General features: G+C 39.1%; 3 protein-coding genes across 3 annotated transcripts; 1 reads left to right on the forward strand and 2 right to left on the reverse strand.

The window, feature by feature from the left end:
• The first annotated feature begins 419 nt into the window (after nucleotides 1-419).
• eif3g (eukaryotic translation initiation factor 3, subunit G) lies at nucleotides 420-4,539 on the forward strand. Its single transcript, XM_087840345.1, has 10 exons — nucleotides 420-530; nucleotides 613-659; nucleotides 1,225-1,313; nucleotides 2,433-2,492; nucleotides 2,590-2,694; nucleotides 2,820-3,015; nucleotides 3,125-3,235; nucleotides 3,793-3,929; nucleotides 4,244-4,350; nucleotides 4,436-4,539. Exons 1-10 carry the CDS (start codon nucleotides 508-510, stop codon nucleotides 4,449-4,451), a joined length of 891 nt encoding a protein of 296 aa, XP_087696471.1. The 5' UTR covers nucleotides 420-507; the 3' UTR covers nucleotides 4,452-4,539.
• A 231-nt stretch (nucleotides 4,540-4,770) lies between these two features.
• On the reverse strand, nucleotides 4,771-11,601 carry LOC102782848 (immunoglobulin superfamily member 10-like). The gene is made up of 11 exons (XM_087840347.1): nucleotides 11,320-11,601; nucleotides 8,970-9,245; nucleotides 8,557-8,874; nucleotides 8,190-8,453; nucleotides 7,739-8,002; nucleotides 7,286-7,549; nucleotides 6,824-7,087; nucleotides 6,362-6,625; nucleotides 5,911-6,174; nucleotides 5,460-5,723; nucleotides 4,771-5,378 (listed from the first exon to the last, which is right to left on the reverse strand). The coding sequence occupies exons 1-11, from the start codon at nucleotides 11,348-11,350 to the stop codon at nucleotides 5,284-5,286; spliced, it is 2,568 nt and encodes an 855-aa protein (XP_087696473.1). The 5' UTR covers nucleotides 11,351-11,601; the 3' UTR covers nucleotides 4,771-5,283.
• Nucleotides 11,602-15,164: 3,563 nt separating this feature from the next.
• Nucleotides 15,165-22,232, reverse strand: LOC148102985 (vascular cell adhesion protein 1-like). Its single transcript, XM_087840426.1, has 7 exons — nucleotides 22,215-22,232; nucleotides 19,503-19,554; nucleotides 18,491-18,766; nucleotides 18,234-18,395; nucleotides 17,663-17,815; nucleotides 17,302-17,565; nucleotides 15,165-15,244 (listed from the first exon to the last, which is right to left on the reverse strand). Exons 1-7 carry the CDS (start codon nucleotides 22,230-22,232, stop codon nucleotides 15,165-15,167), a joined length of 1,005 nt encoding a protein of 334 aa, XP_087696552.1.
• Between the last annotated feature and the right edge of the window lie 3,483 nt (nucleotides 22,233-25,715).

Here is a 25,715-nt window from a genome sequence, read left to right on the forward strand (position 1 = left end):
AGGTTTTCTAATGCCCCAAAATTTGCTCTTGAATGTGCTTCTTTTCCACTATCAAACATGTGAGGAAGGTTTGAAAGAATCCAAAATATTATTTAATTTTCACTAATCTAGTTTTGTGTAGTAGAGGCCTCTTTAAAAATGTAGTTGGCCGAATTGAAAAATAAAAATCGTTGTTATTGTTGCTCTTAAAAAAAAACTTTTTAAATTAAATTTCATGTTCATGTAAATTGCATGTTCGTGTCTTTGTTTGTTTGTTTTTAAACCCCTAAGATCTCAGATATTGCTTTCTGTTAAAAACTTAATTTTACATTGCGTAAACATTTCCAGATTATTATCAACCCCGATGTTTAATTTGGTTTGGTTTTAGACAATGAGTTCTGCACTCTTATTTTGAAGCCAAAAAAGGGATTACACTATACTTTTATTGTGAAGTGGTAGGAAGTGCGTACAGTAGCGACGCCGCTCGACTCATACTGCTCCGGTCCTAAAGTGAAGCTAGCAGTGAGGATGCCGTCGATTGAATACGACGAGTAAGTTCTGTTTGTTTCATTTCATACCGTGAAGTCCATATTGAGCTCAAAATAACTTTCAATTTTCGCATCTGTCTTTCAGCTCCAAGCCCAGCTGGGCTGATCAAGTTGAGGAGGAAGGAGATGAAGGTAAAGAGCCTATTATCAGCTTTAGCTAATGCTAACACATCTGCTGTAGTCCAGTGACTCAAGGAGGAGGCCGGCTAGGCGGTTTCCACTTCCACGTGGTTGTTAGGCGTAAACGTAGAGCTAAAAATGTGTTTACCTGAGACATTTGGGTTGTCTAATTATGCAAAAGCTGGAGTGATATATTCGTGTGATTGACATGGAGTGACGATTTATTGATGAAAAGAGTTACCGATATATGCTGAGGCCTGTAACAGTGACGTAAGCAGGGTCTCTCAGTACTAACATGAGTGCAGCTAGCAGGCTACGCTAGCAACACAGCTGTGTTAGAAGTAGGATTTCAGCTCCACAGGTAATTAAAAGTCAATAAGTGTCTTATTGCAAATAAGAACACCCGAGTGTGAAATCCAATTCAGAACTGGATATTTGATCAAAATATGAGCGTTGATGCTGCCTACATTGAGTGTTTGATTGAAAACGAGGGAAACGAAGCTCTTTAGAAACGAGGCGTGAAAAACAATCGTTTTTCTAGCAGTTTCAAGGACTAAACTGAATGTTTTCTTCACAGGCACACTGCCATCCCCCAAGGAGACCATCAAAGGAAATATTAAAACTGTCACGGAATATAAAATAGACGATGATGGAAAGAAGTACAAGGTAATAAAACGTTTATGTCGTTTTTACAAGACTCATTATATAAAGTCTTATCTTGATTATATTTAAATGGTTAAAATGCATCTATCATTGCATTTGTAGACCAATTGAGTTATAAGAATGGATGCAGTGATTGCATTACTTTTGTTAAGGTGATATAGATACTGTCTGTAGTGCTGTAGGACAAGTAGCTTTTTCTCCCACTCATTGATCCGTTGCTAAGCATGGGTGTCGCCCATGTAGTAATTGCAGTCTAAAACAGGGCTCTGGAGGAGCATGAAAAAATGGCTGCACAAAAAAGTGCAGGAAAAACGGTTGTTACTGATATAACTGCAGTTCTGTAACTGAGTGTGATAAGGTTTATCGTCGATTGTGTAAGGTTATCAGGCTTTAGTCTGTGGTGTCTATGGTCAACCCTGGGCTCCACCTCTGAAACCCTGTGGCACATGATGGGTCGTACAATTTATTTTGAGCATTAGAACTTCATAAGCTATGAGTAATATATGTTAAAAAGAAATTGCAGGCACATTTAAAACATACAGATACAGAGTAAAACCCATTCTTGTTTTCCATCTACTAGATTCTAAATTTACAAACTTTTCAATTGACATGTTATACAGCAAAGCTACAGATGTAGTCTGGTTTTTAATATTTATTTTATTGATACCAGATGTCCTCTAGAGGTCATAGTTTCATCTGAAAGCTTTGAGTAAGACTGCATTTTTTTCAAGATTTGCATACATTTTATTAGAGGCGCATTAGTTCAGGGTGGCTGCGGTAAAGCAGGTCATCTACTAACTGGAAGGTTGGTTGTTCGGTTCATTGCTGCTCCAGTCTGCATGCCAAACTATACTTGGGCAAGACACTGAACCTGATGCTTTCCTTGAAGTGTTAATGTTAGATAGAAAGCAAGGTAGAAAAAAATGCTTGTGTTAATTGGTGAATGAGACATGTTGCATAAAGCCTGAATAGAGTAGATGACTGCTAAATGAGAACCAGTCCTTTTAACATAACCTTCATAAATATTTGCACTTGCTGTAAACAAAGTAACTTGTTTGTAATATTATTAATTAATATTAATATTGATTTATTTGTTGTTGATTTTGTTTGTTTGTCCTCTAGATTGTGCGAACCTTTAAGATTGAGACAAGGAAAGCCTCAAAAGCTGTTGCCAGAAGAAAGGTCTGTCTTTAACTTAAATAAAAGTAAACCTTTTTCAACTTTATCCATGAACAAAATAGTAAACTCGGTGTCAAACATTATCCTGCACTCATTTCAGAACTGGAAGAAATTTGGTAACTCCGAGTATGATGCACCAGGTCCTAATGTTGCCACCACTACCGTCAGTGATGATGTCTTCATGACTTTCATCTCCAGCAAAGAGGTGAGAGTCTTGCTTTTTTTGTGTTGCTGCTTTTGTTTACTGTTCTAATTAAAAAAAAAAAAAAAGAAAAGTTAACTATGGTGTAGCTTTGCATCTTTACTTGATATATCTTTTTCATTTTGTAGGATTTAAATGCCCAAGACCAGGATGAAGATCCGATGAACAAACTGAAAGGACAGAAGATCGTGTCTTGTCGTATTTGCAAAGGTGATCACTGGACTACACGCTGTCCGTACAAGGACACCCTGGGCCCAATGCAGAAGGAGCTGGCTGAACAGCTCGGGCTTTCTACTGGAGACAAGGAGAAGCCTGCTGGTTCAGGTATCATGAACATACCATTCATATAGTCAAATTTTTGCTCTCAGATGTTCTGTTGCAGTTTGGTGTTCCTAAAGTTATGACTAATGTTGCATGCTTTTCCTTTCACCAGCGGAGCCAGAGCCTGCGCAGCCTGCACAGAGCAAGACCGGGAAGTATGTTCCTCCGAGCCTGAGGGATGGAGGCACCAGAAGAGGGGAGTCCATGCAGCCTAACCGCAGAGGTCGGTGCACATTGTCTGCTTATACTATACACACCCGTTATTCTTTGAGAAATTGCCATAGGCATTATAAAACATGGATGTAACTTCCAGGTCAGAAAAATGAAGCCAGTGCAACAACGCAGCCATCTGGTGGCTTTCTATTGTGCTGCCACCAGATGGCGATAGAAATGCGGGGTTTCAAAAAGACTTCCAGTCCTATAGAAGTTTAGAGGGAAAGGCTTCCTTAGTTTATGGGCTCTCACTTATTTTGAGTCATACTGAATTTTTTTTATTTATTTATTTTTACTTTTTTGCAAGTCTTGGTAATGCTATGTTTCAAAAAGGAAGATGAAATTGCATGCTCAATGGCTAATGAGTTGTCAGTCAAAAGACATTACACTGAGCTTGCAGTGTTACAGTCACACCCAGCCTCCCATATTGCATCCAGTGGAAATGCTAAACTTCAGGGCTTCAAAACAGATCTTTAGAAACCAGTGGATGGTGTAATGGTATTATGGTTGATAATGCCTGCACAGCCTCAAGTATTGTTCAATAGAAACACTGTTTGTTTTTGACAGCTGATGACAATGCTACCATTCGTGTCACCAACCTGTCTGAGGACACCCGTGAGACAGACCTGCAGGAGCTCTTCAGACCATTTGGCTCAATCTCAAGGATCTATTTGGCCAAGGACAAGAACACGGGACAGTCGAAGGTCAGTTATAAAGCGAGCATTTGGCTTAATAAAGTGTCAGCAAGAATTTCTTAACAAACCTCTTTCCAAGACGGTGTAGCTGGCAAATTGACTACAATGTTTAGTTTTCTGTTCGTAAGAAAATACACAAACATGTTGTCTGTCAAGTGTTCCGGTGAAAGTGAAAATTGAGTGGTTGACTTTATTATTGTCGTTTTTGTATTGTTTTTTTAAGCAGCTGCTGAGTTTGGGTGTGTTTTCTTTTCCTTTTTAAAAACTGTTGACATTGAACTGAAACTGAGCATGGTTCAGTAATCTCATCTTGTTTCCAACAGGGATTTGCCTTTATCAGTTTCCACCGTCGGGAGGATGCAGCAAGAGCCATCGCAGGAGTGTCAGGATTTGGATATGATCATCTTATTCTCAATGTTGAATGGGCCAAGTGAGTTCAGTCTGTCAGTTTTGTCAATGTACTTGTCATAATGTTGTGTAATCTTGTTTCTGACTAAATTTCACTCTCTTTGCAGACCGTCAAACAACTGAGGAATTCAGTGTAAATCCGAGGAAGATTCCATATTTTATTGTCATGGTAAAATATGGCTGTTACCGTAATAAAGAGAGTAGTTGTAAATGTCTTTGTCATTGTTTCTTTTCTTTAATGCATTTTCTGTCTAGGCTTTTATCCTGAATTAAACCTTTATGTCTTCGACATTTGACAAACACTATATACATTGATTTTCTTGATTTGTAGACGTAAACAGAAAAGAGGAAAGAAGCTCATCACAAAATCATAATTGGCAAAAGTGTTAGCTGGCTTTACAAGACCTAAACAATTAGACAGATAATGACCACCATGACACTTATTATCAACTTTATTTTTAATTTAATGTGTGCACTTATAAAACTGGATTTCAGATCCAAAATAAATTGAGAAAAGACAACATGTGGCAAGTGAGCAATGCTGCAAAAAATTACTAATCTTGTTTTCAGGAGATCATACCTGAAAACTAGTGTGCATTAGTGAGGACATAGTAATACTGATAATGCACAGTACTAATACTACACAGTGAATCTCTGTGATCTCGACAAATGAAGCCTGTATTTAAAAAGAACATTTTTATTGACTAATTATAATGGTGTCAAAAAAGCAAAACACTAAAATGTTGAAAGAAAACAATACAGACATCACAATTGATAAGTACAATCATGTTTCTATAAAAACTAAATCAAAAAGTATACAAATTGCTAAAATGAAACATGCTATTTGAATGTTACTAGTCCTCATGTTTTTAATAAATTTAAGAATGTAGCTGAGAAACTTTGAGGATTTTAACCTGGCACAGCAAATTTTTTGACTTTAAAACTACATTCTCTCTCAGCTTTTATATTTGTAACAAATCAATGCCCCAAAAAAGATAACAGCAAGTACAGCGAGTACAGTGATCCCAGCAATGACCCCGGAACCAATACCTAAAAAAGAATTTAAAAAGTTCATAGATGATAAAATATAACAAGATGGGAAATGTAGTGAATTAACTGATGAGAACTTACCTGGAGGTTTGTTGACTGTGAAGTATTTGGTCACAGTGCCCTGTGTGTTTGAGGCGGTGCAGGTATAGATTCCTGGAGACTCAAATGGTCGAGTCACAATAGGACGATTCACATCTTGATTCTTGTACGTCTCTTGTGCTGCTTGTGGGAACTGCCAGCGGTATGATGGCAAAGGGTTTCCTGTAGCATTGCAACTTAAAGTCATTTTTTCACCAGCTGAAAGTTCAAGAGTCTCACTTAAAGGATCGATGAAGGCTGGTGGGTCTGAGGACGTGTGAAATCAAAATACAGAGAGAAAAAAGTTTGAAGCAATGAAAATACAGTAAATCTTAAATTCATCTTTTCAAAAACTTAAGCAGTCACTTTGTGTGAGTTTGAAACGCAGCACACAAAATTTAAAACAAAGTATAAAAATGTAAGAAATGTAACGAGTTAACTGATAAGGGCTTACATGGAGATTCGCTGACTGTGAAGTGTTTGGTTACAGTGCCCTGTGTGTTTGAGGCGGTGCAGGTATATACCCCTGGAAACTCAAATGGTCGAGTCACAATAGGACGATTCACATCTTGATTCTTGTACGTCTCTTGTGCTGCTTGTGGGAATTGCCAGCGGTATGATGGCAAAGGGTTTCCTGTAGCATTGCAACTTAAAGTCATTTTTTCACCAGCTGAAAGTTCAAGAGTCTCACTTAAAGGATCGATGAAGGCTGGTGGGTCTGAGGACGTGTGAAATCAAAATACAGAGAGAAAAAAGTTTGAAGCAATGAAAATACAGTAAATCTTAAATTCATCTTTTCAAAAACTTAAGCAGTCACTTTGTGTGAGTTTGAAACGCAGCACACAAAATTTAAAACAAAGTATAAAAATGTAAGAAATGTAACGAGTTAACTGATAAGGGCTTACATGGAGATTCGCTGACTGTGAAGTGTTTGGTTACAGTGCCCTGTGTGTTTGAGGCGGTGCAGGTATATACCCCTGGAAACTCAAATGGTCGAGTCACAATAGGACGATTCACATCTTGATTCTTGTACGTCTCTTGTGCTGCTTGTGGGAATTGCCAGCGGTATGATGGCAAAGGGTTTCCTGTAGCATTGCAACTTAAAGTCATTTTTTCACCAGCTGAAAGTTCAAGAGTCTCACTTAAAGGATCGATGAAGGCTGGTGGGTCTGAGGACGTGTGAAATCAAAATACAGAGAGAAAAAAGTTTGAAGCAATGAAAATACAGTAAATCTTGTGACAGTTAAATTCATCTTTTGGAAAACTTAAGCACAGTCACTTTGTGTGTGTTTGAAACGCAGCACACAAAATTTTTAAAAAAGTATAAAAATGTAAGAAATGTAACGAGTTAACTGATAAGGGCTTACATGGAGATTCGCTGACTGTGAAGTGTTTGGTTACAGTGCCCTGTGTGTTTGAGGCGGTGCAGGTATAGATTCCTGGAAACTTAAATGTTCGAGTCAAAACTGGATAATTCTCATTTTGATTCTTGTACGTCTCTTGTGCTGCTTGTGGGAATTGCCAGCGGTATGATGGCAAAGGGTTTCCTGTAGCATTGCAATTTAAAGTCATTTTTTCACCAGCTGAAAGTTGAAGAGTCTCACTTGAAGGATCGATGAAGGCTGGTGGGTCTGAGGATGTGTGAAATCAAAATACAGAGAGAAAAAAGTTTGAAGCAATGAAAATACAGTAAATCTTGTGACAGTTAAATTCATCTTTTGGAAAACTTAAGCACAGTCACTTTGTGTGTGTTTGAAATGCAGCACACAAAATTTAAAAAAAAGTATAAAAATGTAAGAAATGTAACGAGTTAACTGATAAGGGCTTACATGGAGATTCGCTGACTGTGAAGTGTTTGGTCACAGTGCCCTGTGTGTTTGAGGCGGTGCAGGTATAGATTCCTGGAAACTTAAATGTTCGAGTCAAAACTGGATAATTCTCATTTTGATTCTTGTACGTCTCTTGTGCTGCTTGTGGGAACTGCCAGCGGTATGATGGCAAAGGGTTTCCTGTAGCATTGCAACTTAAAGTCATTTTTTCACCAGCTGAAAGTTCAAGAGTCTCACTTGAAGGATCGATGAAGGCTGGTGGGTCTGAGGATGTGTGAAATCAAAATACAGAAAGAAAAAAGTTTGAAGCAATGAAAATACAGTAAATCTTGTGACAGTTAAATTCATCTTTTGAAAAACTTAAGCACAGTCACTTTGTGTGAGTTTGAAATGCAGCACACAAAATTTAAAACAAAGTATAAAAATGTAACAAGTTAACTGATAAGGGCTTACATGGAGATTCGCTGACTGTGAAGTGTTTGGTTACAGTGCCCTGTGTGTTTGAGGCAGTGCAGGTATAGATTCCTGGAAACTTAAATGTTCGAGTCAAAACTGGATAATTCTCATTTTGATTCTTGTACGTCTCTTGTGCTGCTTGTGGGAACTGCCAGCGGTATGATGGCAAAGGGTTTCCTGTAGCATTGCAACTTAAAGTCATTTTTTCACCAGCTGAAAGTTGAAGAGTCTCACTTGAAGGATCGATGAAGGCTGGTGGGTCTGAGGATGTGTGAAATCAAAATACAGAGAGAAAAAAGTTTGAAGCAATGAAAATACAGTAAATCTTAAATTCATCTTTTCAAAAACTTAAGCAGTCACTTTGTGTGAGTTTGAAACGCAGCACACAAAATTTAAAAAAAAGTATAAAAATGTAAGAAATGTAACGAGTTAACTGATAAGGGCTTACATGGAGATTCGCTGACTGTGAAGTGTTTGGTTACAGTGCCCTGTGTGTTTGAGGCGGTGCAGGTATAGATTCCTGGAAACTTAAATGTTCGAGTCAAAACTGGATAATTCTCATTTTGATTCTTGTACGGCTCTTGTGCTGCTTGTGGGAATTGCCAGCGGTATGATGGCAAAGGGTTTCCTGTAGCATTGCAATTTAAAGTCATACTTTTACCAGCTGGAAAGTCCAGAGTCTCATCTGAAGCTCTGATAAAGGTTGGTGGGTCTGAGGAAATGTGAAATTATACATAAATTGATACACTTCTAAAAAATGAAAATACAATAAGGAATATTGTGTTTATTATATTAAGATCATGTTAAAAACTCACAGAGTACAGTCAGAGTATGCTCCTCTGAACGCACTGGAGGAGGACCTTGTTCCTCTGGCCACAGGTTCAGCTTTGCTTCACACCAGATCTCAGCTCCATCATCATCTCTATGAGCAGTCAGAGTGAGGACAGATGACTTATTGACTGGAGATGGACTGGACTCATCAAACGTCTCAGAATTTAAGATCTTATTTCCTTTGTGCCAAACTACTGAAAGACTTCTTGCTGGTGCAACATTAACAATGTCACACTGTATGGCAAACTGTTGGCCTTCTTTCACTGTACGTAAATTCTTCAGAGACACACTGTCTGGCATTTCTGTAACAAAAAGGGATAAAATTACCTCATGTTATTTTCATGTTATTCAGTGAATACTAAAAATTGCGTGCTCAGATAAAGTTAAGGCTACTTACTATAAACAGTGACCGGTAACACTTTTGTACACTGATCACCATCACGGGAATTCACATAACACATTGGCACTATCTCCCACACTGGCACAGAGTCAATTTTAAAGGGAAGAAAAGTGACACCATCTGTAAGGTCCACTCCTCCATATGGAGACTCCCATCCCATTCCTTCAGTCTGGTCAGATGATGAGGTGCAGTTTGCTGATAAGGAGTCTCCAAACCTCACCACAACTCTAGGAGGGCTAAGTTCTAATGGACAGGCAGCGTTCACAGGCTTTCCTAGAATGATACAGGAAAGCTTAACGTAGGCATATACTCAAACAGAATCTTAAAAAAACAAACGATCAAATATGCATAAGTTGGTAATGTTTTACTGCGAACCGTGGCTAACAGACCTGGAGCAGCAAGATTTACTGTTGCAAAAGCCTTGAGGAGGATACTAAATGTCCAAAGTGATGAATAAAGCCACACTAAATGATATAAATAACATTATCAAGGATCGGTATAGGAGGCTCTTCAATATTTGTTTGGGTTTGAGATCTCCTACTTGCAAACTAAATTGGGTGAGGTTCATCTAATTCAGTTTCGATTCATTTTTATTTTAATCAAAACAACAGTCACCTTTCCGATCTCCCCCTTAATTATATGAGGCTTTAAAAAACTCTCATGACATTGCTAAAAAATAAAATGTGGCCAGTCTCTATAGAATATCTTTGACAAATACTAACATGACTAGTAGCTATACATCTTGTTTCAGGTTGTTGTGGGTTCACACTAGATGATGTTTGGGCTTTGGAAAGGCCACTCTAAAAGCTTAATGAGACATTTTCAAACAACTCCCCATTCCAAGATAATCAATTCAAACAATTGTATATAAATACAAGTTATTCAGATGTGTCACTCACCATACGAGTGAAACGTCTGACCACAACTCTGTATCACCGTAACATCCTCTATTGAAAATTATGTCAGAATATAATTCCCATTAACTAACGTCTTGATGCATGCTTAATCATCCAGGTAAGTAAATCTCCAAAAGTTGATTCTGTTCATCTGGATGTAGCGTTTTTAGTGGGAGAAACGTTTCGTCACTCATCCAAGTTACTTCTTCAGTCTCAGCTGACTGCAGGTTTCCCCAATCTTATAAACAGTACATTGCATAATGACTGAAACTAGAACCAGTGAAGGAACAATGGGCTGGGAGGTCAGTTCCTTGATCATCATCCCTTTAAGTTAGAATTTAACAGACACTGTGTATTTCTGATAGCTTTGTTAGTACACCTGCTGTCACAAGAGTCAATTCCAGCTATACAGAACTGTCTGAGTTGAGAAGTCTTTGAGTGCACAGCGTCTTGTAGGGCTGGACTGGCATACCGGGCATTTTCCCGTTTGGTCGACGCACTGGGTCAACTGTATTGCCGAATTAAATCTCTTAACCCAACCTGGCCCTTCCTTAGTTTTGCTTTGCGCTTGCGCACCGTGTAGAGTTTGGTGTGGAAACAGTGGTCAAAAGGTGGAGCTGAAAAGCTGAGAGAGATAAAAAAAAAAAAAAGAAACTAATAATAGATGCAGGTGAATGTGTCAGATTAACCGATATGTTAGCTGCACCGCGAACAGTAGTACCAGCAACACCTAGTAACTAGCAGGAGCGAGACAGAGAAAGGTGCAATTAAGGTGGTGAGGAAATAAGTGGACTCAAGTAAAATGACTGGATACTTTGACCACGAGTCACTCCAAATACCTAAAGTGTGACTTTTAATTGTCACATGCTGCTAATCAAATATAAACTGTGCCAACCTGATTAAAAAAGAAAAACCTTTAATATTGATAATTTTTTTTAATGAATATATAGATAATATATGTATGCATTATATTTTCTGTCCATCCATGTGTGTAGTGTCGCCGTCTCCATCGTAGTCCTAACGGAAATCAGACTGACACGTGCACATAAATTCGGCTTTTGGAGACGACTGTGAGGTGGTCAGGATTCTCAGCCCACAATTTTTTTCTTTCTTAAGTCAATGTGAATTACCACCTTTAAGTGTTTAGGAAAAGGAAATAGGAGGTAGACTACTTTTCGAAAACGGGGTATAATGCTCACAGCTGCTGACACGTCTGCGCAATGTACATTTAAAAGCGTGTTTGTGGCTCCCAAAGTGCGACTCGTCATGCATAAATGGGAAAAATCATAATAAACGGAGCAATTCTAACGGGACCTTTGCACTTTGAGTGCTCAGACCCTGAAAACGGAGTTGATTTAAAACAAACAACGCGCTACATCCGAAAAATGGGTTCAGTTCTGAAACTTATATGGTAACTTTAACAAAGAGCGCAACAGAAAAAGTACACTTACCTATCCACGCAATAAAGATAAAGAAAAACATAGTGCTTTCACCAAGTGTGAAAAACCCACAGAAGGAAACTAAAACTAAAGCAGATCCACCTGAACAGCTTTTTAAAAATGTGCGTACACTTGTGCGCTGCTTCCTTTCGTTTTCTTTCGTCAGGCACAGAAAGACTACGCCCGTGGAGGGAAATTCAGAATTGTTTAGAAGAAGTTAACAGTTGCCTCACTGTCTGGTTTGCACAAGCAAAATTCTAAGTATTGCACAGAAGGTTGTAGTTCATACGTTATATTACACGCAATAAAAATGTCTTGCATTTGCTGTGATTTTGCGAAATAAATGCGCTCGACCATCTAAACACATGAGTGAAACCATACTAAGAATAAGAAAGTGTTTGAACTGCGAGTCGGGGGGCGTGGATTCCGTTATTTCCATTTCATGTGCGTCCTGTAAGACCGTTAGACGCTCAGTCGAATAACCCTGTGTTACAATAAACCCTCCTCACTTCACACAGCGTCAATATTAAACATGACATATTTAGAACGCAGCATCAAAACATGTTGCCGACCAAACAAATGAATGAACAAATAAACAGGATGCTACAGTCTGATGTGATAACATCTTTAACATGTCGAAACCTCTTTCGCAATCACTTCTGCAAAGATCCAGGTGATGAAATGGACAAAAGGCTGTTGGACCTTTGCAAAGATAGTTCAGACGAGGGAAAACGGGACTGTTTTGACAGCAGTATGTACCAGTGACGCAAAATGAGTGAGGACATATGACTGAAACAAAGTCTTCTGTGTAGAAGACGGGAAGAAGCTAAGATTAAATCTGATTAAGGGTTGCATTTATAAATACATTTACACTCGCAATGTTAGTCCTAAACAACTACCGTACTGTAAATGCTTAAAGAAAGCTGATGAAATAATGCTTTTTTCTTTCTTTTTTTTCAGTTTTGAAGCATGACTGGACTAACCACCCACTGAGCATGCATTCATGCAAATTTCCCCTTAGACTGGTACTCGTAAGGCAGGTTGTCCTTGGAGATATGGAAAAATTCAGATCTTCCCCTGAATATTACGAATCGTAAAGAAATCATATAATCTATAATTCCAGTTCTGCATCCAGTACAGTTGCTTATCTTGGGGTTGAATTTCTTGCATTAAACTTCATATGTAAAAAAACCAACTTTGTTTTCTTATTGAGACTCCCTGCGCTTTATATAAATCCAATGAATAGGCTTCGTTGTTCAAAAATAGAAAGGTTTTATGGTCAGAAGATTTTTCATGTTAATCATTTGTACCTCATTCAAAGCTGCAAGGTTAATGGAGCAACTCCATGTGGGCCTTTGCACTTTCAGTGTTAGGAATCTATTTAAAAGGAGCTTATGTAAAATGAATGCGCTCTTTGGAAGAGGAGTTCCACAACAACATTGTAGAGATACTATAGAGATAACTTTAAGTAAAAAGCTCAAGAGAAAAAATACTTACCTGTCACACAGTGGAAAATTGTGTTTTTTATATTTTGTTTAGTGTTGATTTTATTTGCATGTTTTTATTGTAATAGTGATATTGCATGTTTTTATTGATATTTCTATTGCATGATTTTATCCCCATATTTATAGTGTGTGTTTGGTGTTGTATAGTATTTTTTTCCACTGTGTATTAAGCGGACAATTGTAGGCACCTGTGAGGTTGGGGCGTTCCCCGAGATGGCCTATCAGCCGCCAAACGGACTTAAGGGGGATAGTGAGCACAAAGACGGCAGAGGAGAGACACACGAGAAGCGAGGAGCAGGAAACAAAACGTGTGCAGTCCAGCACCTGTGAAGAAAGACCGGCCTGCCTGTGGGACGTCACGAGATATCCGACGATCGGCCAGCATAACCCGGCGATCCAGTCCAGACGAACGAAATAGCAACAGTGGGAGGCAACGCGTGAAATCCACAGTAGGGCAGGGGGACGCCTCTGCCTGCATTTGTGAGTATCGCTTTCCCACTGTTGGGCGCTAGGCGTAGCTTTGCCGGGGGAGGATAACAGCGGCTGCGCCGACAACGTTGCTGGCCCGTGTCTGTTGTTTCAGGGCGGGGTGCGAGGGAAGCCGTGTGCAGGTGCGGAGAGTGGCTGGACTACACGGCCGCGTACCGTCAGGCGGAGATAGGAGCCTCCTCCCTGGTCTGCTGCTGGCGAGTTTTACCATCCCGGAAGAGGAGTTCCTCTCCTGTCTCTTCTCCAGCTAAGGAACATTTGCCGCATGTGTGTGGCTGGACAAGAGGGAATATAGGACTCTGGGGGGAAGTTTTTATCATACAAAAAAAACATTCATTTAGTTTTGGTTTTTAGTGTATAGTTATTCCTGCCGGCAGGGCTTTTAGCGGGTTGCGAACATTATTTTTTATTGTGTAGCAGGGATTTTAGCCTGTATTTGGGGGTTCTGACTGTGTTTTACCCTAAAAATAAATGGTGTGTTTAAAGCTGGCTTAGCTTCTGTTCTCCGAGCGCTGACCCACTCACTCCCTTTCCGCTTGTGTATATATATATACGGACGTGGTGGTTAAGATTTAGGTCCACCAGTTTAGCGGCTACATACCTATCACTGCAAAACAAAAGATGAAGAACTGCATCATGTTTTTACCAAGTTTCACAAGAAAATTAAATATAAAGCAGATTGAGCTCAACAGATGTTGTAAAATTTGTGTAGCTGACCCCAAAGCTGTTTCCTTTGGCTCTGAGTCACAGAAAACACTGCCCCTATACAAAGAGCTGCAGCATGGTATACATGAAGTGAACATTGAAATGGGCGTTTACTCACTCTATTGTTTCCACAAGCAAACATACTAAGAAACTACATGCAGTGTGAACATTCAATAAAGGCATCTTTCTGTTAGTTTGACAAATAAAACCACAGAGGCTCCTAAAGACAAGAGAAAAGTCCGATGTGGTTTGTAGAGATATAATATTTCAACTGCAAACTCAAGTAAAATGAGTTTGTCATGTTCTGCTTTCGTTTTCAAAAGACTGAAAGAAGATGTTCTTGAAAAGGTTAAAGTACTGAGTATTCACACACAAAACAAAATGGAGTGATAAAAGTGAACTCAAAGAGGACTCAGGTCCTCACGTGTCTAGCCAAGAAAGTTGAGTTCAAGAGGAAATCCATCAACGCTCAACCTTTCACGAACCAAGAGGAGCATCAGTACTCATCAGCATTTGTCCGGGAGGGGGACAAGCCAAGGACTAGCCCTTCAACCCCGGACCTAAGCCCGCTGAAGGTTGCCAGGGATTGGCAGATGCAAGTGGACTTGGTTCAGAGGCCATTTTTTTCCTCACAGAAATTGTAACAACTACTCTGCGACCAGACCTTGCCCTTTGGTCTAACTCCTAAAAACTAGTTTACATCATTGAGCTGACAGTGCCGTGGGAGGATGCAATGGAGGAAGCCTTTGAGCGTAAGAAGCTGCGGTATGCCAACTTGCCAGCTGAGGCAGAGGACAGAGGCTGGAAGATCAAGGTGCACCCGGTAGAAGTGGGGTGCAGAGGATTGGTTGCCAGTACAATAGCAAAACTGCTTAGAGAGATTGGAATCAGAAGACAGGCCCAACGGCAGAATTGAGAATTAGCATAGAGAATTAGCTCCTGAGAGGACCAGTCACTGGCTGTGGCTAAAGAGTGATGTTAGCCGTCTTTGGCTGTGGCTAAAGAGTGATGTCAGCCGTCTTTGGCTGTGCCTAAAGAGGTCTGACATCACTTGAGCAGCTAAAGCGGTCAGCTAACCATGAGACACATGCCCAGGATTGGTCAACCCATGGTGGGCCTGCCTCAGGAGAGGGCATCAAAGGGGTAGAAAACCTAACACTAGAAACTTTGCTGTTTGACTGATTCAGCTGTCTCAGGGCCTCCTGGGGGCCGTGCAGTTAACCTCATGGTAGTGAAACCTAAAGGAGGAATGGAAGAGAAAAAAGAAAAGGAAAAATGTTCCTGCTCTTCTTCCCTTTTCTGGAAGACAGTGGGGAGGTAGAGCGTACAGCCCGATCCGACAGGGAGGTGTGGGATGCCAGATCAGGCGCCCCCCTTCCAGCTCACCCGATGAATCCAAGGTCCACTGCTGACGATATGTCCCAAATTTAATATGATTATCTAGATCAGATCTCTAATCCCTAAACATAACCAAGGAAGGTAAAAAAATAGCAGATTAGCTTGGGATAAAAGACTGAAACACCCTGTAAAGTTGGGGCACACAAAAATGTGTCGAATGTGGCCGAAGTGATACAAATTCATTCTGATGAACAGTGACATATATTTATATACAAAAATGAATCAAAACTGGTAGTAGGAGTGGTTTAGTTTGTGATATTAGTCAGTACTCTGACCTACATTTACTGCTTGCATTAATAATATTAATGTAACATTGCTTCTTTGTACACTGGCACAAAGTCAGTTTTAAGGGGAAGAGAAGAAACATTGTAGGTAAGGTCCACTCCTCCATATGAACACTCCCATCCCATTCCATCTGTCTGGCAGAAATTTGTAGCCAGCAGCCTGTGAGATTTATGTTTTTTGAATACATTTTTAAAGGAAATGCATCACTTTATGTTGTATTTTGATTAGATTGAGGTTTTTCTGGTTTTAGTGATGCAGCACTCTTGACTCTTGGAAATGGCTGGCATACAGCAACAACATGGCAGTGAATGACAAGACAAGTTAGTGTGTGTGAGTGTAATAGAAGCATCAGCTGGAGTTTAGGTGGTCACTCCATTCTGAGAGGGAGTAACCAACAGTCACACAACCACACACACACAGGCCTGGTGAAAATAAATGCAGAATATCAGTAAAGATCAAAAAAGGACTCTGATGTGTTTCACAGCAAATGGGCATTCATACAAGATTGTGAGTGTGAAGATTTCTAGATTAGAATTTCATGGGACCTAAAACTAAAATCTGTGTTTTCATGAGTGGGTTTTTAACTTTTCCCATTCCATTTCCTTTATGAATAGCAGATTGATCATGAATTGGAGAATCTTAAATGTTTTTTGAAGACAGTAGCAGGGTGCTCAGGTCACTCACTTCTTCATAAGCTCTTCAGCATTACTACTGGTCGATATTATTATGTTATTAAAGCCACAGAAGGCGTTTTATTTGTATAGAAGTATTTGACAACTTCCTGTAATATAAGATGGCAAAACCAATATACCACACATCCCTAGATTTAAGATAATCTTTTCTGCCCATGCTTAGTGTCTTTTTAACAGACATAATTTCTGTTTACTACTCTCGGTGGTCTCACAGTACATGCATTTATTTTAAGCAGGACACTGTAACAGACTTGTTTTTTTAATATCTGATTAAATATCTTTAAATTCTCTCTCAACCTTCCTTTTTTACATTCAGTGTTCTTAATGACAAACACTTACAATAGTTGCTTTTTCAAGAACATTTTATTGATACGTTAGACAAATGCAATCAACTGATATGTCGTAGTACATTTGTTGCAGTAATTACGGAGCATTCGAATGCCATGTTAATCAATATGGAAATTAAAACAAATGAAAACAATTTTTAGATACAAAAAACTAATTGAAAATGTTGTTGTTTAGGACAGCAATCTGGATGAATGGAGCTACAAAGAAAGTTGATAGCTGAGCATGCAACCATTCAAATTTGTTTTATACTGGTACTGATCAGGTAGGTTGTCCTTGGAGACAGTCGCCTTTCTTGCAAGAAAATGCCCCTCTCTGTGTCATAAAAACTAGACAAGCAAGTAGTCTGACTGTTGCTGTGATGATTGTTTGATCTCCTGTGAGAGATGGGAAATTTTGTTTCAGAAAATAAATAACATATCCCAAAATAAAGATTTTAACAAACAAACAAATTAAGCTCCCAGCAGTGTTCCCAGGGGGTGTACAGAGAATCACAGTGCACAAGACTATAAGACATAATAAGACGTAAGTATATAAAGATAAGGAATATAATGAATTAACTGCAGAGAACTTACGTGGAGCTTCACTAACAGTAAAGTATTTCGTAACTGTGCCCTGACTGTTTGGGGCGGTGCAGGTATAGACCCCTGGAAACTGAGATGATTGGGTCAAAATGGGATGATTCACATTTTGATTCTTGTACGTCTCTTGTGCTGCTTGCAAAAACTGCCAGACATATGATGGCACAGGGTTTCCTGTAGCATTGCAATTTAAGATGACTTTTTCACCAGCTGGAAGTTCAAGGGTCCCGTTTGAAGCATTGGTGAAGGTTGGTGGGTCTGAGGACATGTGAATCAAAATGCACACAAAGAAAAAATGTGAAAATAGAGTACAAAAACTTGTAATGGTTAAATTATGATCATATTTAAAACTCACAGAGCACATTCACATTATGCGCCTCTGAGCGCACTGGAGGAGGACCTTGTTCCTCTGGCCACAGGTTCAGCTTTGCTTCACACCAGATCTCAGCTCCATCATCATCTCTATGAGCAGTCAGAGTGAGGACAGATGACTTATTGACTGGATGGACTGGTGTAGTGGCAGATTTCTTTTTTCATGTATTAATCACATATTTAATCACTAGTTCGAATGCTTATGGAATGTTAACACAGTGAGGCCATTGTAATGGGAGATGTTAAACAGATAGTGGGACTCCTGCTTATCAGGGATGTAAATCCTTAGGTGATGGCCAAGCAGAAAACAAGGTCATAATTCTCTGTGAGGGAGAATGTATAGCCCCCCCGTGAGAGGGGCCAACATGTAAGAGTTTGTGGAATGTTCTTTGTCTGTGTCTCTGTATATAAGATGTAAGGGCGGTGGCCAAATTCAGAGATGGTCCTGGTGTTTCACTGGGATGCTCTCTCCACATTGCAATGTGTTTATTAAACCCACTTCAAAGCAAGCTCACTGGGTGTGTTGCAGGTTATTGTTAAATTTTCTACAACACTGGACTCGTCAAATGTCTGAGGAGACAAGATCTTATTTCCTTTGAGCCAAACTACTGAAAGATTTCTTGCTGGTGCAACATTAACAATGTCACACTGTATGGCAAACTGTTGGCCTTCTTCCACTGTACGTAAATTCTTCAGAGACACACTGTCTAGCATTTCTGTAACAAAAAGGGATAAAATTAACTCGTGTTATTTTCATGTTATTCAGTGAATACTAAAAATCGCATGCTCAGATAAAGTTAAGGCTACTTACTATAAACAGTGACCGGTAACACTTTTGTACACTGATCACCATCACGGGAATTCACATAACACATTGCTTCTATCTCCCACACTGGCACAGAGTCCATTTTAAACAGAAGAGAAGTGACCCCCAGGGTAAGGTCCACTCCTCCATATGGAGACTCCCATCCCATTCCTTCAGTCTGGTCAGATGATGAGGTGCAGTTTGCTAATAAGGAGTCTCCAAACCTCACCACAACTCTAGGAGGGGTTATGTCTAATGGACAGGAAGTGCTCACAAGCTTTCCTAAAAAAATAATACAGGGAGTAAGGGACTTAAAGCATGTGATGAGTTTCACTCTACCATCTGAGTTAGGCGAATGTTAATGTGAGTGCAAATGGTTGCCTGTCTCTCTGTGTCAGCCTTGCGACAGACTGGCGATCTGTTCAGCGTGTACCCTGGCTTTTGCTCTATGGCAGATGGGATAGGCGACCCTGATAACGATAAGCGGACGAGAATAGATGCATGGACAATATGGGTGGTTGTAATATACTGACACGTTTTAGGGGACACCTCCCATTTAACTTTCAAGAGTGGTTTGATTTTTGATCACACTGTTCATAACTCTGGATTTAAAATATACACGGACATATTTAAGTTGTAAAAACCATGAAATTGTTTGTGTTCCTCTGTTACAACATTTATAGCTTCTCTGATCCTTAACATAATGGAAGACTTGGAGATTAAGAGATAATGATGGAGCTACAGAGGCCTTGAGGGAGAAACTAAGTGTCCCAAGTGAGATGAAACGGTGAACTACCTTTATTTTTGCATAAAGAACAGGTTATACTAAATTACATTAAAACTATGTAAAAATTTTGGGAAAACACAATACATCTAAAAATGCAGCATCAAAACATGTTGTCAACCAAATAAATGAATGAATAAATGAACAGGATGCTACAGTCTGATGTGATAACATCTGTAACAGGGGCGATTCTAGGATCAGAGCTTTGGGGGTGCTGAGCACCCAGAGAGCTGCCCAGCCAGGCAAGATAAACTTTACTTGTCACAATGAGACTTCTTCCCTGTCTCTGTCAGTCCCTGCATCCTTAAATGTCTCCAGTTGTCCCAAGATCTCTATAACTGTCTCCTTGGTGCATTTAAACCCCTGTTTCTCCCTGTCCTCATTGTCTGTTGTCTTCATCTCCGTTATCACTCATCATAATTTTACCATCTCTGTGCAAGTCTGCAAATTTCTTTATTAAATCATAAGATTCTTAAATTCATCAAGTCTCTCTGTGCCTGGGTCCTCGTCACAAAACATGACATCACTGTTTTGTACATTTTAACACAATTTAATCCCACATTTGTGAAAGAAAAGCAAAACACTTTTTTGAAAAGTCTGTAACAAAACCATCAAATCTGATCAAGGTTATTTAAATGCTGCAAAAGAAGAATGGATTGGAATAAAATAAAATACATATCCCAACCTTAATTACTGGGGAGAATAATGAGTGATGCTCATAGTGAGTAAAAAGTAAACTGAGTGCATTTTTTGGACAGATTCACTTATATATGTGTATGTTTAATATAATACAGATACATAAAAAATACTCCCAAAACAATAAATTATTACAAATAAATTATTACAAAATATTAATAAAAAACTATACAAATTGAGGCAACTTTGCCTGTGGTAGAATGTATACAATGTATGAAAAAATCTTTATTGCAGATACTAATTTTACTCATTTAATAATAATAATAATTTTGTCTTGTAAGATTTATGAGTTTCATGCTTTCATAGTGGTACTTGGGAGAGCTTGACATTTTTAATCAGGTGGTACACACTGTAAAAAGTGTGAGAAACACTGATAAGTGTATGTGTGCTTTTAGAAAACATTTAAAGCTGCAGTATTTTGAAACAAGCTAGCTTAAAACATTTTTAGAATATAAATAGAGCATCTGCTTCTCTTTACAGCTCCTCACTCCACCAGGGCTGTTTGGCTCTTTCTGATAGTGTGCAAATGTAATGTACGTAATGCAGCAGACATACAGACAGCTGGACGGTCCAAAAGTTGGCCTACCTATTACTGACTGAGGTTTTAGTAGAGTTGTGGCTGAACTACATAAAAATATATCATTGATTTTAATCTCCCCAATCAATTATAATGTTATGTTGCAATGTTGTTAAAGAGGGTCAAAAATGTTTCAACCCAGTTTGTTTTGCAGATTCTGTATAACAGCTTTAATATAGGGAGAACACAACTTCCAGATTGTGTGAGTAAAATCAGGTTTTCTCTTTGTCAGTTTAACAGTTTCTGTTGTCCCTGTCTGTTTTCTTACCTGGTTCTTCCTGACCTTGTACTTTCTCCTCACATTCCCCTCTTTCCTCTCTCCCTCTTTGGACTGACAATCATACACAAATAGATTGTATTCAATTAGATGAAAAATTACATTAATATGAAAAAAATACTATTAAGATCACTAACAAAAAGTCCTCTCTCAGTGTACTTTCAACCAAAAGGAAAATAACCAAACCACATGAACAACCAATACAAGATATAAACATTGAAACACTGTTCCAACATTATTCTTGATTTACGGACCATTTGATTTTACACTTTTACCTGAATGTGGCTCCTTTTTTTGAAAAAACTTCCTTATATCCATTATGAACCTAGCTGTCTCTCTGTACACACACACACGTACACACAACAGGAGTTATAAGGTTAATGGGCATCCAGTCAGTTAGCTAGTTAGTATCCATTTCAAACAGGACAGTGGTAACAACTTTAGGCTACGGACAATTTTAAGTTTTAGATTTTAAATAGGTTATATACATTTCAATGGGAGCAACACGATGGTCAAATGTCGCTGATTTTACTACAGAGCAGGACGGATTATAGGGTAGCAAACATCGTGGGAAAACACGTTTTCAACACTGCAGGTTACCTGGTGTAATGTTTTTCAGCTAAAAAGAAACATGGTCTGACTCCTACCTAACTATATAAAGAGTAACTGAAGGTTAAATGCAGCTAATATGTCCTGTTTTAAGCCAGGCACTTACACCTCCGCTCCGCTGCGTCTCAGCCACCATTGCTCTGGCAGCAAGAGCGCAGCGCTAGAGCCAGAGTAGGGGAGAGCTGGAACAAACCATTTTGGGAGGGGGGAGGGGTTATGTATACTTTTGTTGTTAAAATCTTACGTCTCAACCAAGTACTGAATGCTTTTTATATTTTTAGTAGTGTGTCACACAAACAGCAAATATTGTCCAAAAAAAAAGGAAGAAATCTTTGGGGGTGCTTTGATTCATTTTGGGGGTGCTGAAGCACCCCCAAAAATGGGCTAAAATCGCCCCTGATCTGTAACAAGTCAAATCCTCTTGTGTCATCATTTCTGCAAAGATCCAGGTGATGAAATGGACAATAGGCTGTTGGACTTTTGCAAATGTGCAGCAAAGATAGTTCAGACGAGGGAAAACGGGACTGTTTTGACAGCAGTATGTACCAGTGACTCAAAATGAGTCAGGACATATGACTGAAACAAAGTCTTCTGTGTGGAAGACCAGAAGAAGCTAAGATTAAATCTGATAAAGGGTTGCATTTATAAATACATTTACACTCACAATGTTAGTTGTAAGCAAACTACTGTGTACTGTAAATGCTTAAAGAAAGCTGATGAAATAATGCTTTTTAATTTTTATTTATTTATTTATTTATTACATTTTTTTAAGCACGAGTGGACTAACCACCCCCTGAGCATGCATTCTTGCAATTTTCCCCTTACACTGTTACTCGTGAGGCAGGTTGTCCTTGGAGATCTGGAAAACTTCAGATCTTCCCCTAAATATTACGAAATGTAAAGAAATTATATAATCATAAGAAACTATTTAATTTTGGCATTCTCTAAAGAAAATAAGATCTCTGACAAATACCACCATGACTAGTAGCTATATAAATAACAGTTCAGTTTGTTGATGGGTCACATCAGATAATGTATAAACAGTTCATGTTAAAATGTCTTGATGCATGCTCAATCATCTAGGTAAGTAAATCTCCAAAAGTTGATTCTGTTCATCTGGACGTAGCGTTTTGTGAGAGAAACGTTTCGTCACTCATCCAAGTGACTTCTTCGGTCTCAGCTGACTGCAGGTTTCTTATAAACATTACATTACATAATGACTGAAACCAGCCCACTGAAGGAACAATGGGCTGGGAGGTCAGTTCCTTAATCTTAATTATGCAGTCAGTGGTCAGTGTTTGTTGATCAATGGTCATGAGAATTTGCATAATTAAGATTTGGGAACTGACCTCCCAGCCCTTTGTTCCTTCATTGGATGAGTGACAAAACGTTTCTCCCACAAAACTCTATGTCCAGATGAACAGAATCAACTTTTGGAGAGTTCATGTTAATTTCAAAAATTGCAATTCCTTATTTTTTTTTCAGTTCTGCATCTGGTATAGTTGCTTATCTTGTGGCCACTGTTGTTCTTGGGGTTGGATTTGTTGCATTAAACTTTATATGTAAAAAAACAACAATTTTGTTTTCTTCTGGAGACTCCCCTGAGCTGTATATAAATCCAATGAATAGGGTTTGTTGTTTAAGGTTTAAGGTTTTATGGTCAGAAGATTTTTCATGTTAATCATTTGTACCTCATTCAAAGCTGCAAGGTAAATGGAGCAACTCCATGTGGGCCTTTGCACTTTCAGTGACATCTATTTAAAAGGAGCTTATGTAAAATGAATGCGTTGCCTCGAAGATGAGTTCCACAACAACATTGTAGAGATACTATAGAGATAACTTTAATTAAAAAGTAGAACAGAAAAAATACTTCCCTACCAACGCAAAACAAAAAATGAGGAACTGCGTCTTGTTTTATCAAGTTGCACAAGAAAACTAAATATAAAGCAAATCGACCTCAACAGATGTTTCTACATTTGTGTCGTTGACCCCCACAATGCTGTTTCCTTTGGCTTTTTGGCACAGAAAAAGCTGCCCTTGCACAAAGAGCTGCAGCGTGGTATACATGAAGTGAACAGTGAAATGGGTGTTGATTCGCAAGCAAACATCCTTAGTAACTCTGCATGCAGTGTGAACATTCAGTAAAGATGTCTTCCTGTTAGTTTGACAAATAAAACCACAGAGGCGCCTAAAGGCAAGAAAAAAAGTCACATGTGGTTTGTAGAGTTATAATATTTCAACTGCAAACAAGTGAAAAAACGTACTGTAAAATGAGTTTGTCATGTTCTGCTTTCATTTTCTTTTTTTTCTTTTTTCTTTCTTTGCCTGTCCCATTTGGTTCTTTAGCCGTCAGAATTGTTGTCTGAAGACCAACAAGGATACCCAATGGATTTATTTTGCCAAATGGATCATCATGGCATTGCCGTATTGGTCCATTTGATCGACCTTTGTTTTTATTATTTATTTTATTTTATTTTCAGTTGTTACAGACGGGACAGACATGAGTGAGGGATAGGAAAGGGAGAAAGAAAGAGGAAGGAAAAGAAAAACAGAAGGGGAGAGGGACAGTGAGAAAGGGAAAAAAAATCTCCTGGATCACCTGTTGAGAGAAAAAGAATAGAAAACAAGCAAAAAAAACCAAACAAGGCAACATACTAAACACAACACCATCGCATTAATCTAGCTAAGTGTAAACAGCAGTAAATACTAAATATTGAATGTTGTTGTGCAGCACGCAGGACAGACAGCACACAATGTGCTTTGAAGTAGCAGCCAAGAAAGGTGTGATTTAAGTCTACGAACAGTGAACACCCGTGTGCACACCTGTGTGGGTCGGCGCGCTTGTATTCAAATGGTTTCCCCATGTAATGGTCTGCAAGAGGATGTAGAGAGCCATAGCCCTGTCCCCCAGGGCATGAAGCAGGCATGGAGGAGATCCAGGCCCCAGACATCCAGAGGCCCCAGAGTGCAAGAGCCCAAGGAGGACCACCGGAGGGGCATCCGTGCCACCCTCATGCACACATATACAAACACTCAGCACTCCCCCAACGTAAGTGCTTTCATTTTCAAAAGACTGAAAGATGATGTTCTGGAAAAGTTACAGACTTTACCAAATATTTACACAAAAAATTAAATGGAATGATAAAAGTAAACTCAAAGGCATTTCTCTCAAGGTCACATTCAGTTTCATCCACATGTCTGGAGGGTTACCCAGAGAAATCATGAATTCAGTCCACAGTAGAGATCAGTTTATGAGTGAGATTTCCAAAAAGGTTTACAAATCCGTCACTGCCCCTCTCCTTGGTGGGTTCCCTGAAGCACCACGAAATCCAAAAACAAGTCTCCAGTTAACCTGACTCATGGGACTGATTCTAGAATCATCCACAGACTCTATTCTCCAAAAAGAAACTTTCCACCAATGAAGGTTTTGCTGGTGGACATGTGTAACCGGTGTGTTCCTGCATTGTGTCTGACAATGAAAGGTAAAAGAAAGAAAGACCTCCAAGTCATTAACTTGCCAGCTCCAGCTCCTACAACCAAATGCAAACAGTAGGGAAGAGGGTTAGCTCAACCCACCACAACTTCCAAGCTAGCAAGAATTATCTATTCATGCTAGCATAGACTATAACACATATGTGGCACACACATATGTGTTATGCACATTTACTGCATCTAGCAAAGACAGGCACAACGATGACAATAATTGAACTAAAAAAAAACAACACACAATCAGAAATATCAGGGTGGCTAATTATACATTATATGTGTATTGTACAGTGTTGGGAAAGAAATGACACCAACTTCTCCCACAGGAGAATTGTAGCAAAGGGGAGAGGCCAAAGGAGTACCCCATATTTATAGGGTTGCACCAAAGAAGAAGAAGAAGGAGGAGGGACTCTAACTGATAATGAACATAACTACAGGCCTGGAGGTCCTAAAAGTCAGATATAAAAGAAACGGTTTGGGGTCTAGAACAAATTTTGTGTAATTATAGCAATATGTAATCTGTGACCCGGTTACACATGAAACAGGATTCCTCACACATAGCCAGCTGACTCCCCATGAATCTTGACTTGGAAGAGAAGGCAAACTGGGTGAGGCACAGAATCAAGCAAGACCACGATCTCAAACACAAGAAACACAGCCAAAAGAGTCCTACCAACAACACTGATGCAAAGAATAACAGATCGAATGTGAAGATTTCTCGATTAGGATTTCATGGGACCTAAAACTAAAATCTGTGTTTTCATGAGTGGGTTTTTAGCTTTTCCCATCCTATTACCTTCAT

The sequence above is a fragment of the Neolamprologus brichardi genome, chromosome 4 (assembly GCF_056152115.1).
Source record: "Neolamprologus brichardi isolate AB-2024 chromosome 4, ASM5615211v1, whole genome shotgun sequence".
NCBI classification, from domain to species: Eukaryota; Metazoa; Chordata; class Actinopteri; order Cichliformes; family Cichlidae; genus Neolamprologus; species Neolamprologus brichardi.